Below are 17,428 nucleotides of genomic sequence, written 5' to 3'. Positions count from 1 at the left end.
AACTTTATTGTCCAGCTGCTGTGGATGAACACATGAGAGGAAGTGAACTCCTAAAATGATCTGCAGACAGCAGTGAGAGTGATGAGGAGAGAATAGAGATACCAGTAACAACACATAAGACAAAACACAAACTGCAGGAGACAAAAAGAAAGACATGCACCGGTGACTGCGGTCTGTGTGTTGAGGCCTGGAGAAAATTAGGCTTAAGCTGAAATTGGGGAACTCGGCTATCTATACTCCAAAAGCCAGGGAGGTTGTTTGCAGGGGAGTTACTAAATTTTTAAAACCCAACTTGGAAATTATCACATTTTTACTTGATAGCAGCAGTTGTTAAAATTATTGGTCATATTTTGTGGCAGGATGCCTAAATAACATTAAATGTTTAAATGTGTCCATTTTAAAGTTTGAGAGCTCTACTGGACAGCTGTGAGGTTACAAATGAAGAGCGTGTTATGTGCAACAATGTAGCAATTTTACTGTTACACTTTGATTCTCTTTACAGACTTGTCATCTGCATTGTATCACCGTCTGATAAGGTCGCTTATTAGAGTATTGTGCACTCATAGGGGTCATTTTGATGCCCGACATGCCTGTTTTTGTGAGCATGTACAGAGCTAGGAGTAAAAGCCCAGCTTAACAGAGGAAGCTGATATTCACTGTTTCTATGTAGCTAGCTACACAAATCTGGTTAATGTGTGCAAACATTCTGTCTTTTAGGCTATATCAGAATCAGAAAGACTTTATTTATCCCCAAGGAGCAATTAATAAAGCCTCACATAGAAGCTGCAACTCCACTGAGCATGTGCATGTGTTTGTGCATGTCCGCCAGACTCAGGGAGATGCACCAATGTGCTATGGCAGGGGTGAGATGGGACAGAAGACACACCGAGTTTAATAATAACAAACAACGCAGCAGTGACACATTAACACATGTGGATTAAAAAAAGAGGTGTGTGAAGGCGTGCTCATTGCATCATGGGAAGGCCTTAGCAGCATGAGCCTGTTGCAGCATAACTAATGAAGCATTCAGGGTCACTTGATCCAACATTAACTATAAGTTTTATTAAACAGGAGAATTTTAAGTAAGTTTTTTGTTATTCGAGTTTTTATTCGAGAAATACAGGCATGAATGCACTTTTGGTTCATCATTTCATCATTTTAAAGTAACAAAACCGAGAAGGAAAGAAAAATGTCTGGGCCTTGTCGTACAATGGGTACACTAAAGTTTGACTTTGCAAAAAACTGTGTTTCAGGCTAAAAAGTTCTGTGGTTCAAAACACCTATGAAAAGCACTTTTTTATACTTGTGTTAGGTTTTGTATAGAAATGACACAAAATTCAATCTCGGGCTAAATGTGATGTAAAAAGTTTACACTGACATCCATCTTGATCAAAGATGAGTGTTGTGAAGCTTATCTCGAAAGTAGAATCTGTCTACCAAATCCAAACTGGAAGCTAGTTCTGCAGCAGAGAGGGGCAACAGGAGGTTGAAAGCTGAAGTCTCTGCCTCCCATTCTACTTTCAAATATCATAAGAACGGCAAGTAAACCTGCAGTCTGATAGCAAAGTGGTCTGCAGTGGAAACATGGTATTTTGAGGTCATTAAGATGGGGCCGGATTATTCAAGACCTTGTATGTGAGGAGGAAGATTTAAAATTCACTTCTTGATTTAACAGAGAGTCAATGAAGGGACGCCAGTGTAGTATTCTCTCTCTTTGTAGTCCCTCTCAGTAGTCTCGTTGTCTAATAAAAATCTGTTCTTTGTCCCAGCTGATCAGCAGGAGGAGAAGAGTCTGACGGAGCAGCAGAGAAAGATTTTCAGCTATTTGGTCTCAGCTGACTCACTACAAAGGAAACAATGAGTTTCACAGAAAAGGTGAGAAAAATATCAGTTTCTCTGTTGGTGAATCTGGGTGCACTTCATCGGCTCCCAAATCTAAACTGGGAGCTGGTTCCACATCGGCTGCTGTGTGTTAGCCCCAGGCTACACATTCATACCTATACAAACAAGAATCAAGTTAATAGATGAAATAAGAAGATCACACATTAACAGGACACTAAAATAGCAGATTAAGAAAATTGAAATTCATATTAAACCCCCAAATTTTAAATGTAATAATTTCCCATTTAAACATAATCTGATCTACAAACATCTCAGAGTGACAGCCCTGGTCTTTATGAGAAATATTGTGAAGTCTTTAAAGCTCCCATTTCGATAATATCATAGGATTAAAACAGTGGAGTGCCACCCAACAGCTCTCAGCTGATCAGCAGTGAAATATGATTAGAAGTAGAGAAAATAAACAGGATAGTAGCTGGATACGTTTTCATGGTCCAGTATTGTTCTGATTTTCTTTTTCCCCTCCCTCTGGCAGTCAGGTAATTTTCTGGGTATTGAGATTGAGTTTGTAGCATCGTGATAATCCTGCTTTAATCAGCTTCACTCTACTAATTACTGCTTGTTCTGGGTGGGGATGAGAAACATAAGAGAGATGATATTTACCACTTTTAGTTGCTTCTTTGTCATAAGGGGTCTGGTATAGTTTTAATTAATATCTCAATCTAAACACTAGGTATAGCCATTTACAGATATTCTAATGGTTAAGTTATGGAAAAATGAATAATTGATAGTAAAGTATGCTCCTGTCACCAGAAGGTTGGGGTAATCCACAAGGTATTTGGCAACTGCCATGATTCAACATCAGGTTTAAAGCTCGTGTTAATGGAGGAAGTTTGAAGGTTGAGTTTGTTCCACGACTGCATTTCACTCACTGCCTCTGTTTGTATCTCTGTCACTGCAGGACCAACATGGAGCGAGAAGTCGGCGCTCTCAGGAGGCCGACAAACCTCAACGAAGAAAGGGAGAGAAAACATACACCTGTGACGATTGTGGGAAAGGTTTTACCTGGAAGGTCTCATTAAAAAAACATCAAGTCATTCACACTGGAGAGAGACCGTTTAGCTGTGACTTGTGTGGAAAGTCTTTTAGACAGCCTGGAAGTTTAAAAAGACACCAGCTCATTCATAGTGGAGTTAAAGAACATACTTGCAATCAGTGTGGGAAGTGTTTCTCTCGGAAAGAAGGGTTGGAAGAGCACAAACGTATCCACAGTGGCGTTAAACAGTACAGCTGTGATCAGTGTGGTAAAGTCTTTGCTCACCGTAGCGGCTTATGGACTCATCAAGTTGCCCACTCTGGAATTAAGGCATACAGCTGTGAGGTTTGTGGAAAAACCTTCAGCCAAGTAGGGCACCGAAATGCACACCTACGCATTCACACCAAAGAGGATGTTTACTACTGTGAACAGTGTGGAAAAGTGTTTATGACAAACAGAGACTTAAAAATCCACAAATTCACTCACACTGGAGAGAGACCTTATAAATGTGACGTGTGCGATAAGGCTTTTAAAGATCCAAGTTCCCTCAAAGCGCACCAACAGATCCACACCAGGAAGAAACTCTACAAGTGCAGTTACTGCGAGGTATGTGTTTACATTTTTATCTTGTAGTTTTAGTGTTTGAACAACTCTGCTTATTAAATTTGTTACAATATTAGCAACTATGCTGTATGTACAGGAGATTCATCACATTTCAATATCATTTTTTGTTTTGTTTCTTTCATGATTAGGTCAAAAAAATAAACCTTTATGTAACTGTATTATCTAATGGCACTTTCATGGTATTAAAAGATTATTTCTGTGAAAATGTGGCTGTATGTGAGTTTAGAGTTACTCATTTTCTGTCTGGTCTACATAGAATAAAAAGAATTGTAGTGTCATTATAAAGATATAAGACTTAAAAAACAACCACAACTAAAAAGTCTACTCTCAAGTAGGCTGTTTGGCTGTGATGCCACTGCTGGTTGTTAACATTAATGTTTTCATAACACTTCCATTACAGCTGGTAAGTGGGCCTTAGAAACTGTCCACACCTAAACTTTTGAGGCACAAATTCTTCTGTCTCCGTTCAAAACACATTTTAGTTATCTTTGACGCACCTGAGGGATTTACTATGAGGGAATTTCAACCACTGTCAGAGATCAAGTTTTCCGCTTCAGCTTCTGTACGAGGTCATATAAAAAATGTCAATCATAAAAAGATCCCCATGAGTGCCACCTAATCTAATCGAAGACATTGTCCAATGATGATAAAGTGGTGAAATATAAAGAAAATAAAAGTGTAACACTAAATTGCTACATAATTGTAAAAATATTAGATTAATATTGCAAAGAAACCTTAAGTTTGTTATTTCAAGTGACAATTTTAGAGTAATGGTGCATTCACTGGTCGTGTGCACATTCGCACCTCGAAGCACGTCCAAAGCGAACCGGTCAGGCTTTAAAATATGCAATTTTCACGCCCGTGAAACGGAAATGTGGGAGGAAGTAGTGCCAGACGGTATGTTTGCAAGATGGCAGCTGTCGATCTAGCGTTTGAGAGAGAGGGTCTCCCTTCTCTATTCACTGTGGAGAGCAGAGCAGCGGCGTAAAGGACGCTTTACACATTAGTCATTACAAAAATTTATTTGAGACAATATTAAGATGCTCAAACTGAAAAACATTAAACATGAATATATAAAATATAACTATTTACAGAGAGACAGGAATAAAAAAGGCCCAGCTTAAAGTGGAAGAGCCTCAGGGAGAAGGAGGAGAAAAATAAGAACATTGTTTCTGCCCTGGAGGCTCCTGATTGGTTATCGCGGCGCGACTTGACGCTGGAGTTCAGATTTTTCCAACTCAAGCGGTAGACGCAATAAGCGGGAATGCACAAAATGCACCACACAAACTGCAGTGCATATTTTACTTTGCGCTTCAAACGCATCAGTCAGGCTACTTGTTTGCGCGAATCAGGCAGAAAAGTGTTTTTTGCGACGCAAATCTGCTTCTGAAGTTTCACGTGACCCCCAGTCGCGCTTCATCACGCTCCTCCATTGACTTTACATGTTAACCTGAAGCTCTGGTCGCTTCTAATGTGTTCGGTGTGAACGCAGTAGTTGAAAGTACATGAGTGTTATTGTTGTATTCTTTTTGGTATACCTACAATAACTATATTTTACTTTTTAGTTATCACTGACATAGTAAAATGTAACTGGACATTGGCAGAGATTCTCTTAATTTCAGGCAACCTTCAGGAAAAAGATTTTGAAGAAATTCTCTGACTCTGACTGTGTTTGTGTCTTTGTTTAGAAGCAGAGCGACACAGATGGATCCAGTTCTCAACCCTGTCATCACTGTGGTGGTGGGAAAGCGTTTCATTGTGACATTTGTGGAAAAACTTTCAATTGGCAAAGGAGCCCAAAAATACATCTACGTAGACACACTGGACACAAACTCAAGTACTGCAAAGAATGTGGGAAAGGCTTCCCCACAGCAGGCGAATTAAAGCGCCATGAACTTATTCACAGTGGCATTAAAATGAACCTCTGTGACCAGTGTGGGTCATCCTTTACCACTGCAGGTGAGCTTAAAGCTCATAAACGAGTCCACACAGGAGAGAAACCATACAAGTGCAGACACTGTGACAGAAGCTTCTCTCGTGCAAATACTCGTAATGATCATGAACGTACACACATTGAAGGAAACTTCAGCTGTGACCAGTGTGACAAGAGCTTCAAGAATCTCAGTTCATACTCCAAACACAAACGATCGCACGCTGCAAATAAGCTATTTCAGTGTGACCAATGTGCAAAACCGTTCACTTCATTATCTGCTCTGACCAAACATTTGCATGATCATGCAGGACTAAAATCTTTGCTGCCATTGGATCACAACAAATCTGAACAGACAGAAAGAACCTCTTCCTGATCAGGCTCCACATAGTTCTGACTGTTTACCCCTGTAAAGAGTCAGCTAATGTCACACCTGGTTCTTATGACATAGCTATGACCTTTGGACTGGCAGTGATACACTTTGTATTTAATAAGTGGCAACCATTAAAAACTACAGACATTCACCACCAACAGGAGGTGCCATATGGGTTTAGTGCTATTTGGACCAGGTGGTAGTCAGAGGCCCTCGTGTTCTGAGCTGTGGCATACATGACTAACCATGGGACCAGTATAATTTTAAATTTGAACTAGACCTGGGCTGTACTTCTGTGTAATACTTATTTACAGTGGCGGCCCGCAGAAGTAAAAGCCTTTGTCCCAGCAATCAGTTTACTCCCTTTGAGCAAGAGCTTTGGCCACAGTGGGAAGGAAAAAGTCCCTTTTATGAAGGGAGCTGGGATGAAGAAGAGACATAAACATGTTGTGGAAGAGAACCAAAGATTAATGAAAGTTTTTCATTTTAAGATGGATGAGTTGCTCAGTGGAAACCAAATGTACCTACAAATAATCGAATCTAACCTGAAGCCATTCGATATTTTATTTTGATAAATATGGCAGCACTGAGACTAATTTCCTGACTCATTTTTTTTCTTTTTCAGTTAATTCAAATCATTTAATCTTTTAGTTTTGGTTTCTAATTTAGGCTCAGTTCGTTTCATGTAACCTTGCCCACATGTTAGTTTGTATTCAATGCATTTTTATCTTGTGCTCCAGCTGTTAAATCTAGCGAATGTTTAACTGTTAGCTATATTTAGTTAACTTTAAAGTTTGTCTTATTAAATGTTTCGGTGTGAAAAATAAAGAAATAATCTTATATTATCGTTACAGCCATTAGCGCCATCCTACAATCCTACACTCAATCCTGCTTATGTTGGTGACTTTATTTCACTCAAGGTCACTTTAAATCACTCATACTGTAAACTGTAAAGCTGCTACGTTGGTCATTTTAAACCACTTCAAGGGCACTTTAAATCGCAATTCTAAATTGTAAAGTTAGACTGAAATTAACCTTTTTTTTTTTCCTCAAAGTGTATATTTACTCCCCTTACCATAGTCTTGTATTGTATATTTATTCCTACTCTTCCTATATTAATTGTTGTTCTTTTTGCACTGAATGGAACTGGAGCCTCGTCGTCTCATCTCTATATATATCTGTACTGTATATAGCAGAGATGACAAAGTTTTGCTCTATAAACGTGTCTCATGCAGTCTGGTTCGCCTCGAGGTCAATCCAAAATTCTCCATTGATTAGTGCATTGGGGCTTTTGATGCAGTAACTGAAATTAGCACGGTTAACAGTGAAAACCTTGTGAATGTTTGATATGTATCCATATCAAACATGTAGTCCTAATCCGCCCTGGGTCCAGCATCTGTAGTTTGGTTTCACCAGGTTGAGGAGGTTTGGCCTTTTTCTCGTCTTTTTGATCTGTAAACAGGAGCCTGACAGACAAGTGATGGAAAAAGGTTTGAAAACCAACTCTGTCTCATGCATGTTTTATTGGTGTCTATTGACATACAGTAAACATTTTTTGTGTCTTAGATAAAAGAGTTCAATCCAAAGTTAAAGCAAGATTCAAGTCCATAAATTATGAAATAACTGATGGTGAAATAAAATTTACTAGAACTCAGAGTAGAACTTATAAAGCCATAATGTGGTGTGAAGATAAATAAATAAATAAATGAATTTCCATAACCAAGATCTATGCCAGGGGTGTCCAAAACCTGGCCTCAAGGGCCGGTGTCCTGCAGGTTTTAGATGTATCTTTGATCCAGCACAGCTGATTTAAATGGCTAAATGACCTTCTCAATATTTCTTGAAGTTCTCCAGAGGCCTGGTAATGAAACAATCATTTGAATCAGGTGTGTTGACCCAGGGTGAGATCTAAAACCTGCAGGTCATTGACCCTTGAGGCCTGGAGTGTGCTGCCAGCTAAATCTAAGCTTTATCACTCTGACTTTCCCACACTGTCAAACTCTTTGTGTTATCACTGGTCTAGTTCCGCCTTCACCAGACCAATCAGCAGTCATGCCCCATACTTTAAATCTAACCTTGCATCTGCCATTGGCCTTTACAGACGCCTTTGTGCAACCCACCCCCTCCTCTTCTTTGCCCCTCTTCACTCAGGCTCCATATAAACCACCTTCGTCTCCACCATCAGGATCTAGGCTCTTAGTGGTCCTACTCTAATCCCTTTCACAGCTGGGGTCCGTTCTGCGCAGACAGACCATCGGAGGCTAACTGCCAAACACGTCTATCTAAATTATGTTCATCGATAATTCTGTCTTTGACAGAAAAAGGAACAGAAATCCTATAAAGTGAGATTAAATGTGTCACATTGTCAGTAGTTGGTGCCTGCACATATTTCCTCTTCCTGTTGAAGAAAGGTGTAAATCCTCCTTCACTAAGACTTTCTGTGAATCAAGTCAAATGTAGTCATGATGATCTCTAAGGTTGCAGTACAGCAAACCTGGAACAAATGCAAACTGGATTATGGTGAACCATAAACTCACATTTTAAGATTATAGTCTTTTTACAGCTGTTATTTTAAAAGATTTATTGCAGAAAATTCAGTATTTTTTACTCCTTTACATTTGTTTGACAGCTTTAGTTATTTTCCAAATCAAATTTAACCCAACATCCTGACTCATCCTAGCAGTCCAGTTAAAAGCCCACATCGACTCATCTACTGTTGAAAACATGTCTCACTTTATTCAAAAACTCTTTATGCTGTTTCATTCAGTTGAATAACAGAAAACATAAACTACAGCTCATACAACTGCTCTCATAGCTTACTCAGGTTTAAAAAAATGACAAATTTCAACTTAATGAGAGAAAGAGTTAAAAAAAAGTTTTTAAAAAAAACACTACAAGAAAAACCTCACTGGTGTTAACAAAATTGAACAAAACATTGTGATGCACAGCACACATACTCAGTCCCACCGTCAATAATTTCTTCAGTTCAGTCGATACTTTTCCAGATACAAAATCTGCGCGTTAGATTTCCACAGTTGAAATTTTGTGCCCAGCATTAGTTTTGAAGTGTTTGATGATGTAAAGATGGTGGCAGCATACGGGTGTGCCACAAGGCCACATTAATGTCGAGTGCAACACTTTCATCTTTTCATTACTGCCGATTAGCTGCTAAATGTGTTTATTGCTGGAATTTCAGCTAACAGAGCACAAATGAGAAAAAAAATATTACTTTACTTGTAGGATGTTTATCCCCCAAGATCATAAGGAATTGTATGTAATTTCACAAAACAAATAGATTAACACCTGAATTGATGTGAGTAACAGAGTTCAGGTATTTGCAGTGTTTCCTTTCACTGCATGCTTCTCTGTGACGTCTCTGACTGAAGTGGGGGCAATCAATAGTTTCTTTATGTGCTGATGGAGACTCAGCTGGTGTTTCAAATGTCCTCTTTAGTCTCTTTTCAAACTCCAGGTCTGAAAGGTGAAGCCAATACAAAGTGCCCTAAACCTATTTTTTTTTCTCGCTGGCCACCAGGGGGCGATAGTTATGGTTGCAAAAAAGATTTAAGCTCCTGTGTAAATATCTGTCTGCCTGGACCTCTTTAAATTGTTTCCTGGTGAGTTCGTGGGCTGATTTGCTCATTTCAGGTCATAGTGAATGAAACATTAGGCCAGGTTTGTGGACTTTAAGCTCAGACAAATGGGAGGTTGCATCATAAATTCTGTGCCAAGTGATGTGGATCCATCTGTTTTGGGACTTCTGTGGAAATAGAGGAGCAGCTGAAAGCGTCTATTAGTTCAACTTTTTACATTTTAGAACTAAACGGTTTTAGCTTATTTTGAGCCACCTATCACACTGGCTATGCCAAACTTGCTTTGTGCACTCCTGTGGTAAGCAAACACCGGTATCGTGTGTGTGTGTGTGTGTGTATAAGTTAATGGATATTTTTCACTGGAAAAACAACTTAATGAAGAAAAATAATCACATCAGTGAAACAAAAAGGTAAAAATATGGAAGGAAACATTTTTCTTATTGGAAATTAATTCCAAATGAAGTATAAACAAAAACAGGTTTTTCTCTGGCAAAAAATGCGGATTATTCGACCACTGGAAGTCATCCCCAACAAAGTCCCTTGTTTTTGAGAAAACCAACAGCAGCCGGCTGTTAATGGAAATAACCCACCCCCGCCCCCCAGGTTTGTTTAAATGTTTGTGGAATCTGTTAACATGAGCAAAAGTGTAAAGTGAAGACAAAACCAGTCGACTACAAGCACAGCTGGTGCTTTTCGGGGAAGAGATGTCCCAGATTTTCACCGGCACACTCTCTCTCTCTGTTGCTCTTTACATATGTGACAGAAGTCATAACTACAATACAAATTGTTAACATGGGGGCTTTAGCAAACTAGAAGTTACCTACACTTGATTCCAGTTGTATCTGTACAGACCCTTAAAAAGCTTTAATGTTGAGACTATACAATGCTACATAACACACCGGGATGCCATTCGTACTGTAAGGTGTAGCAATGACTTACACCTTAGGACATATGCAGAAGAGAGAATCCCACAGTTAAATTTGAACTGTTTCAGCTGAGTTTGGGTTGTGGTCCAGCATAAAAGCTGTGCTAAATCAATCCATCTGCTCTGAAGGCACCTTGGAAAATAAGGTTCAACAGCAGTCCTCACTTTCTGACGTGATTTAAATAATGATCTTCAAAGTTTGAAGAGCTTTGAATCATTAACATGACTTCAAGGCAGGTTAGTTGGAAGAATTGTGGTCCAATAACTTCATTTTGGATCCAAGGTTTTCCATCGAGGGAACACCTTTCTAGGATTCGTGACTATTCTCCAGCTGATAATGTCATGACCTGTGGAATATACTTCCATTATCCATGTGTCACCAGAGAAAAGGATGAGTATAACTTGATGGTATAAGGAATAGGGTAAAAACTGATCAAAGAAAAGGTATCTTACTTTAATGCTGAGGGTGGAGTCTAGAATTTTACGTCCAGTCCTTTACTGTTGGTTCTCACGCAAGCATTTCTAAAAAAAAAAAAAAAAAGCCAAGTGTTTATGAACTCTCAACAGTGCAAGGCTACAAAAACACAAACCATCAGCTCATCTCACTTGCAGAAGTAGAAATAAAAGTAAAGATGGCTAATATGTGATTGCTATTGTGAAATATTAAAAATAATAAAAGTCAAGTGACAGAGGGGAGCAAGGTAGAAAGTTGATGATGCATGGAGCAAGGATATTGAAAGTGGATGAGTAAATACCTGGAGTCAAACATTCAAAGCATCAAACAATGAACAAGAGAGGTGCAGAAGAGAGCGTGGGGAGGGTGAAGCAAGTGGAGATGAGTGTTAGGGCTCATTTGTAAAATAAGGAAGCAGCAACAGTGCAAGGGAAGGTTTACAAGATGTTAGTACGGTCTGCTATGATGCGTCTTTTACAGATGGTGATACTAACAAAAAGGCAAGAGGATGGACAGGATTAAAAATGAGTGCGAAACAGAAAAAAAAATTAGAGAGGCAGGGCTGAGATGGTTTGCACATGTGCAGAAGATGGAAAGTGAATATACTGGCCAAAGCATGCTGAAGATGGAGCTGCCAGGAAAGGAGTAACACCTCATGGATGAAGGTCGTAAAGGAGGACAGTGGGCTGGTGTGACAAACGAGGATGGTAAAGAAAGGGTGAAATGGAGGCAGATGACTAACATAAAATCTTATCCTGAGTAAAACACAGAATGAAGGCATGTGAAGTAATAAAAGTTCAGATGTATTAATATGTATGCAGCGTAGTTATGTAGTGGCAGATCATTTGTGATTTATAGTGGAGACAAAGTTTAAAAAATTAGTTTGTAAATGTCCGTCGGGTGTAGTGGTTAACAAATTCACTTGCAAGCAAACAGTCTGTGGGTCAGTTCCAGCCTTGGGGTAACTGCTGAATCAAACATGCTGAGCTACTTGCTGAGGCACCGGAAGCAGTTTCTTTAATTCAAATGTGAATATCTCTGCTAAATGTTTGTGTGTAAACAACGCATAGGCCAAAAAAAACAAAAACAAAAAACCCAAAACGTTTTACTTTTTTCATTTCATACAGTTTGGATGTCAGGTTGTACAAGAGTAGTGCACATGTTGGGCCAGCTGTTTTCCCCTGCTTCTAGTTTTTAATATTACAGTAAGAGAGAGGACTTAAAGGGAGGATGCAGATGCAGGCCAAATAAGGTGATTTGAGGTAGACGCAGAGAGAGAACAAACAGATGATCTAACAATAGGTGAGGGAAGACGAGATTTTATACACAAACGGGGCACATTGAAGCCACGTGAAAGCATCGAGACCAGGGAGACAATCAAAGAGGAGTACAGTCAGATCGAAGATAATCAGGAAACTCTCAGAGACAGGGCTTTAAGCATAGGAGCTGCTGTTCACTGCGTATTTATGGGTAATCAAGCTTACTTGACGATTTTATTCTCCAAGTTAAAGTTTATCAGGTCTAGGTTGTGATTCATCAGCAGATAAAGAATCGTGGAAAACTCCACCGCATCCATCTGCAGGTCATCACTGAAAGACAGGGTCAGTCTGTCAGTTCGGTTTAAAGAGACAAATGCAGTGTAGCTGCGGGCCAAGTAAAGAAGAAGTGTGCCTCATTTCTTTAAAATTATAATTTCTTTTACGGCAGCCATGCGTCAATGTGTAAACAGTTGGAGATTTGAAAGATGAACATAGTGAGTGAAAAAGTGCTAGAAAATGTAAATCTGAATTCATATGCCAAACACACTTCAACAATTATTGTATTTATTCACATGACTGGTTGGTATTTACACAAAAATCCATTATAAGATAAATAAGGATTATAATGAGCTGTGAATCATGCAAAGCTACCCTGATACCATCTCTGAATAAAGACACCCTTAAGGAAGAACACATGAAACAATAAGCTTGTTACAGTAACATTAAGTTGTTACATGGGTCTCACTTTGTAGGTTTGTGGTGATGGCTGAAGTCTGCACTGATGAGGCGCTCTGTGAAACTAGAGCAGCTGGTCGCTCCAGTCTCTGGTATGTGCTGATCTGTGATGCTTCCAAGATGGCATCCATCACAGGGCCTCATTTTGGCACGACCAGAAAACCTGAACGAGATCAGCGAGACGAACAAAGGTGCATTCAGTAAAACTGTGGCTCGCTGGCAGAGGGCCAGGCGGATGATTTAAATCAGTAACAATACCACAGCGTGGAAACACGTCATTACAAGCATATGATCTGCACTGATGTTAATCACATAATATCATTGGGTCACTGCCTCCTCAGTATGTGGATACGTGCAAAATGTCCCATTACCTGTTCATATAAACAATTTCAACTTAAAAAAAAAAAGTTGTCTTTTGTTTATCTATTTCCTGTAGCGCTTAATATTTTATAATAATATTTGAATATTTAATACTAATAATATTTTATATTTTAATGATAATAACATTTTAATAACAACAATTTAAAAAAAATCTTTTATCACTTGCTTACACAGTTTGTAAGTCTGTGTGCTTAAACTGAACTGGTATTGAGTCACATCTCTATAAATAGTAACACAAAGACTTCACTACTCTCAATCTTACAATAACAGACTCAGGAGGGTTTTTTTTTTTCTTTACCTTCCTGGATGATGTCATGCAAACATGCCACACAAGAACACATTAACCCGGTGCAGAGGATTTAACAATTAAGAGGCTGGTTTCCTTTTTTAACATTTGTACAGTGAACCTGAGCGCCAACGTTTTAAGCGATGCATTCATGCAGAAACTTCTAAGAACAGCTTCTCGTTTACTCTGGTTTGTCAGCGTACCAATCTCAACATCAGTCACCACAAGGTGCTTTATATTGTAAGGTGGACCCTACAATACATACAAAGAAAAACCCAACCATCATATGACCCCCCCTGATTGTTAAATCAGATATGTACACATTTGTGTAAATACTGTTTGAAGTTATGCCAACAGTTTCCTCTTGTGTTTGAGAAGTCTTCTAACATTGGTTCAATTTAATAATGAGATGAATTATGAACTAAAATGTGTCAAAAACACAAACCACTGGTTTAGTTATTAACAAAACCCAGCTCTCAGACTGAATCCCTCTATACATGCTAGCATTTCTGTTACACCACTATTGCTCAAATGGTCTTAGATCATCAGGTCGGTCCTTCTGGTTGTTTAAGGGTTAAATATAAAAGCTTAAGTCATCAACAACATCCTTTAAATTGCTTCTAAACAAAAACCCCAAACGTTTTGTAGACTTGCAATGCCACTTATTTATTGCCCTTATATTTTTATTACGGTAATAATATTAATCACTTTACATTATCAACAAAGATGCTTACACTGTAACACTTGAAGCACATTTTATTGATTCTTATCTACAGGCCAGTACTTTGCATGCCTGCACTTTGTTGTACTGTGTTTGGTTACTCAAGCAAACGGAGCTCTTTCTCCACCATGGCTCACGTAACACATAAAAAGCACTAAACAAATAAACACGCCTAGCTTCTTTTCCTTTGTCATTCAGACTATGTGAATTCTCTGTGTTTGTCCAGCTTTAGTAATCGTATCCTCTACTGTTTGAAATTTTACACTCTAAAGCACTTTTTACATATATTCCACAATGCACATAAAAGGCTTAAGGAAACATTTGCAGGTGTTCCAGTGTCCATCGTTCTGTGTGGGAAAGAAAATGTCAGCCCTGACTGACTTTAGTTTTGAAGAAATAAACAATAGTAACTTAAAACATGCACGATGGGTCAACTTGGTGGGGAATATTTTCTAAACTGCTGTAATGTTGCATTTAGTCCACTCCAGGCTGAGTTAAATATAAAAACAGAGCTGATCAAGCAGAAGTCTGTGCTGTGAAGCCAGATGTGGGGATTAGAAAGATAAGAAGATACTGTCACCATGTAGTGCACCGATCCGAATATTGGGCGCACTTTGTTCTACTAGTAATCTGAGATCTCATTCCGACACACATGACACGCATAAAAAATGATGAACAATTCAACATATTCTGTCTACTTTTTAAAAGGTGTATTTTATAACGTATTATATTACCAACTAGGTATTGGTTATGTATGACCTCTGGTTAACAAGCATTTTTTATGAGGGTATTTTGAACGTGTGGATCTTGCTCACTGTGATTTCGGAAAAGCATACGGGGTGACTATTTTCACATGAATGTTTTTCAAGCAAAAGAAAACTGAAAAAAAGAAAGCACAACACACACCACACACACACCTTTGAAATCCAATCCAAGCCTGACAGCTGTTCACAACTTTGACTGATCTTCTTTACTATTTCCTAACACTTAAAGACCAAACAACTACTTGTTTCATAAGGAAGAATAACCAAATTAAAGCTCGAGTCTGGAGATTTTTCATGCAGAGATATAGTGGGGTTCTGTCTGGAGAGGTCAGCCCCTGCTTTTGATTTGAGTAGTCTCTTGTGCAGCCTGAGCAAGTCCAAGCTACACCTACACAGGTCCCAACTAATCAATGTTTGGAAAATAGCATCACTGTTCTTAAAGATCTTAGTGCAAAGATAAGACCTGAATTTTTGAAAACAAGCCTGAAGTTTTTATCTTTAACTGATAAAAACTAACAAGAAAAACAGATTTTTAAGATGAGCTTTATTTCTCACATCTTTTCCTGTTTGTTGTCCACTTAATATACAGAAACAGGGAACCTGCTGCCAACACTGTCTCTGTATTGTGAATGGACTCATAGCCCTCAGCTGGTGTATTGAGCTGGAATCCAAAGTCATGTAACACATGAGGATAAGTTACAGTCAGTGAGGCGTGATAAGGAAAACAAACCCTGGGTTGTTAAAAGTGCTTTGTTGTACGGGGCTCTGCATCAGGTCATTTCTCACACAATGCAGTGTGCCAGTTTTATACGTGTTTTTCTCTCTATTGCTTTTCCTTGACACACATGATATTCACATACTACAACATTGTAGATTTGTACTGACAGATTATCCAAAAATACCTGACACTTACTCGTGAGGTCAGAGCTTCTCGGCCCCAGGTGTGTTTTGCTGATAATCCAGCCTCAGTAAAACACGCAATAAAAACAACAACAAAACCTGCTTCTTTCTGCCTGATTGTGATCTGGATTGCAGCAAGTCAACTTACCCTCTGGTGTTGTCTGGACTTCAGCTTCTCCTCCGACATCACAAAGCGAAATCAGAAATGTCTTCAGTGTTTCACTGCCATCAGCTCTGCTCAACTAAGAAAAAACTGGTTTGTTGACACTTGAGATTCTTGATCATTTGCCAGATTATCTTTGCCTCAACGCCACTCCCACAGTGCTTGTACAGAAGGTAGAATTTCAATGTGGAAATCAGCCAAGTCTCCTCCTCTGATAGGCTTCAGTCTGTGCCAATGAAAACAGGTATGCTGAGGTTAAGAGAACTTTCCATTTGTTACATTAGAGAGAGCGAAAAATGATCTGTCACACGCCTAACAAAACTTTGTACAATTGTTTTTCTTTTTTTACAAAATGAAAAGTAGAATTTCTAGGTTTTGGAGACCCAAACCTTTTCTTTGAAACAACAGATGTGAAAATACAACCATAAATCTGTGCCAAAATACATGGAACAAAAACACAATACACTCATGCACAATAAATCAATACATTAAATAAACATAAGAAATTCCAGTGGACAGTTTCTTTCTGGGAAATGAAAAAGAACAAGTAAGGAAACTTTCAAGAATATCAAACATCTTATTCATCGTCACAGGAAGTGCTGACGTTTCATCTGCTTAGTGCGTCCGAGTCTGGACTCAACACACCGTTTTACCCACAGCCTGTACAAAAGATTGCATTGTGTTTTCAATCACACAAATACAGGATTCTTCAAAACCCACAAATATTTGTCCAAACAGGCAACAAATATTTCAAGAAGGAGTTAGATAACCAACAGCTGGAATCCAATTAGAATAATGCATTTCCTTCAAGCCCTTGCCTCTGCATCTGGTCTGCCGACTTAAAAGTGACTTCAGGAGAATCTGTAGTCCACAGGAAAATCCCAGTTCGTACATAGTTTGGGTCTTTGCCGAAATGTTGTACATAAAGAAACAGTGCAAAACATTACTATAGATTGTTGTTTAACCCAAATGGTGATCTCACAGCCAAAGTGGCCGAGGAAAGCTCTGAGTTAGTGCTCTCACAGCTTCACTCAAAGGCTGCACATTAAATTCAGCTTCCAACTGTCTCTTATGATTTCACGGCACATACATTATATTTTTTCTTCTTTAAAACAGGGAAGTTAAAAAGGGGCACATTGAACCAGGCTGAATAACAACAACACACATTCATAAAGAATCTAATATAGGATCGCATCATACTATATGACTGTTGTGAGGTGGCGACAAGGCAAAGCAAACGTAGCCGATGCTTTACCTGATGGGTACAATGTTGCTGTTGAGGTGTTTCTGCTGCTCCTGCTGCTGATAGTGCTGGAAGGCAGGGCTGTGTTGATCTGAGACTGTAGACATTAAAAAGTCCATAGGAGAGATGGTAGCTGATTAAACAAGTGTCATGAGATAATAACAAAATGCAAAGATTGGTGACAGCGCTTGGAACCATAAGG

General features: G+C 38.9%; 1 protein-coding gene and 1 long non-coding RNA gene across 2 annotated transcripts; one reads left to right on the top strand and one right to left on the bottom strand.

The window, feature by feature from the left end:
- The first annotated feature begins 1,773 nt into the window (after window positions 1-1,773).
- LOC102200485 (zinc finger protein 761-like) lies at window positions 1,774-6,431 on the top strand. Its single transcript, XM_005755048.1, has 3 exons — window positions 1,774-1,875; window positions 2,801-3,481; window positions 5,188-6,431. Exons 1-3 carry the CDS (start codon window positions 1,858-1,860, stop codon window positions 5,803-5,805), a joined length of 1,317 nt encoding a protein of 438 aa, XP_005755105.1. The 5' UTR covers window positions 1,774-1,857; the 3' UTR covers window positions 5,806-6,431.
- Window positions 6,432-9,813: 3,382 nt separating this feature from the next.
- On the bottom strand, window positions 9,814-16,061 carry LOC102200281 (uncharacterized). The gene is made up of 5 exons (XR_312483.1): window positions 15,969-16,061; window positions 12,779-12,931; window positions 12,259-12,363; window positions 10,774-10,842; window positions 9,814-10,667 (listed from the first exon to the last, which is right to left on the bottom strand). It is a non-coding gene; the product is annotated as an uncharacterized LOC102200281 (long non-coding RNA).
- Between the last annotated feature and the right edge of the window lie 1,367 nt (window positions 16,062-17,428).

This window comes from Pundamilia nyererei, unplaced genomic scaffold (assembly GCF_000239375.1).
Source record: "Pundamilia nyererei isolate P.nyererei 1_Seehausen unplaced genomic scaffold, PunNye1.0 scaffold00873, whole genome shotgun sequence".
NCBI classification, from domain to species: domain Eukaryota; kingdom Metazoa; phylum Chordata; class Actinopteri; order Cichliformes; family Cichlidae; genus Pundamilia; species Pundamilia nyererei.
Note: the sequence above shows the minus strand (reverse complement) of the source record. Positions and strands in the feature narration are given on the sequence as shown.

Excerpts from the sequence above, each read along its gene's own strand:
- LOC102200485 (XM_005755048.1), top strand. Across the intron at positions 3,482-5,187 it reads ACAAGTGCAGTTACTGCGAG|AAGCAGAGCGACACAGATGG; the intron begins GTATGTGTTTAC and ends GTCTTTGTTTAG.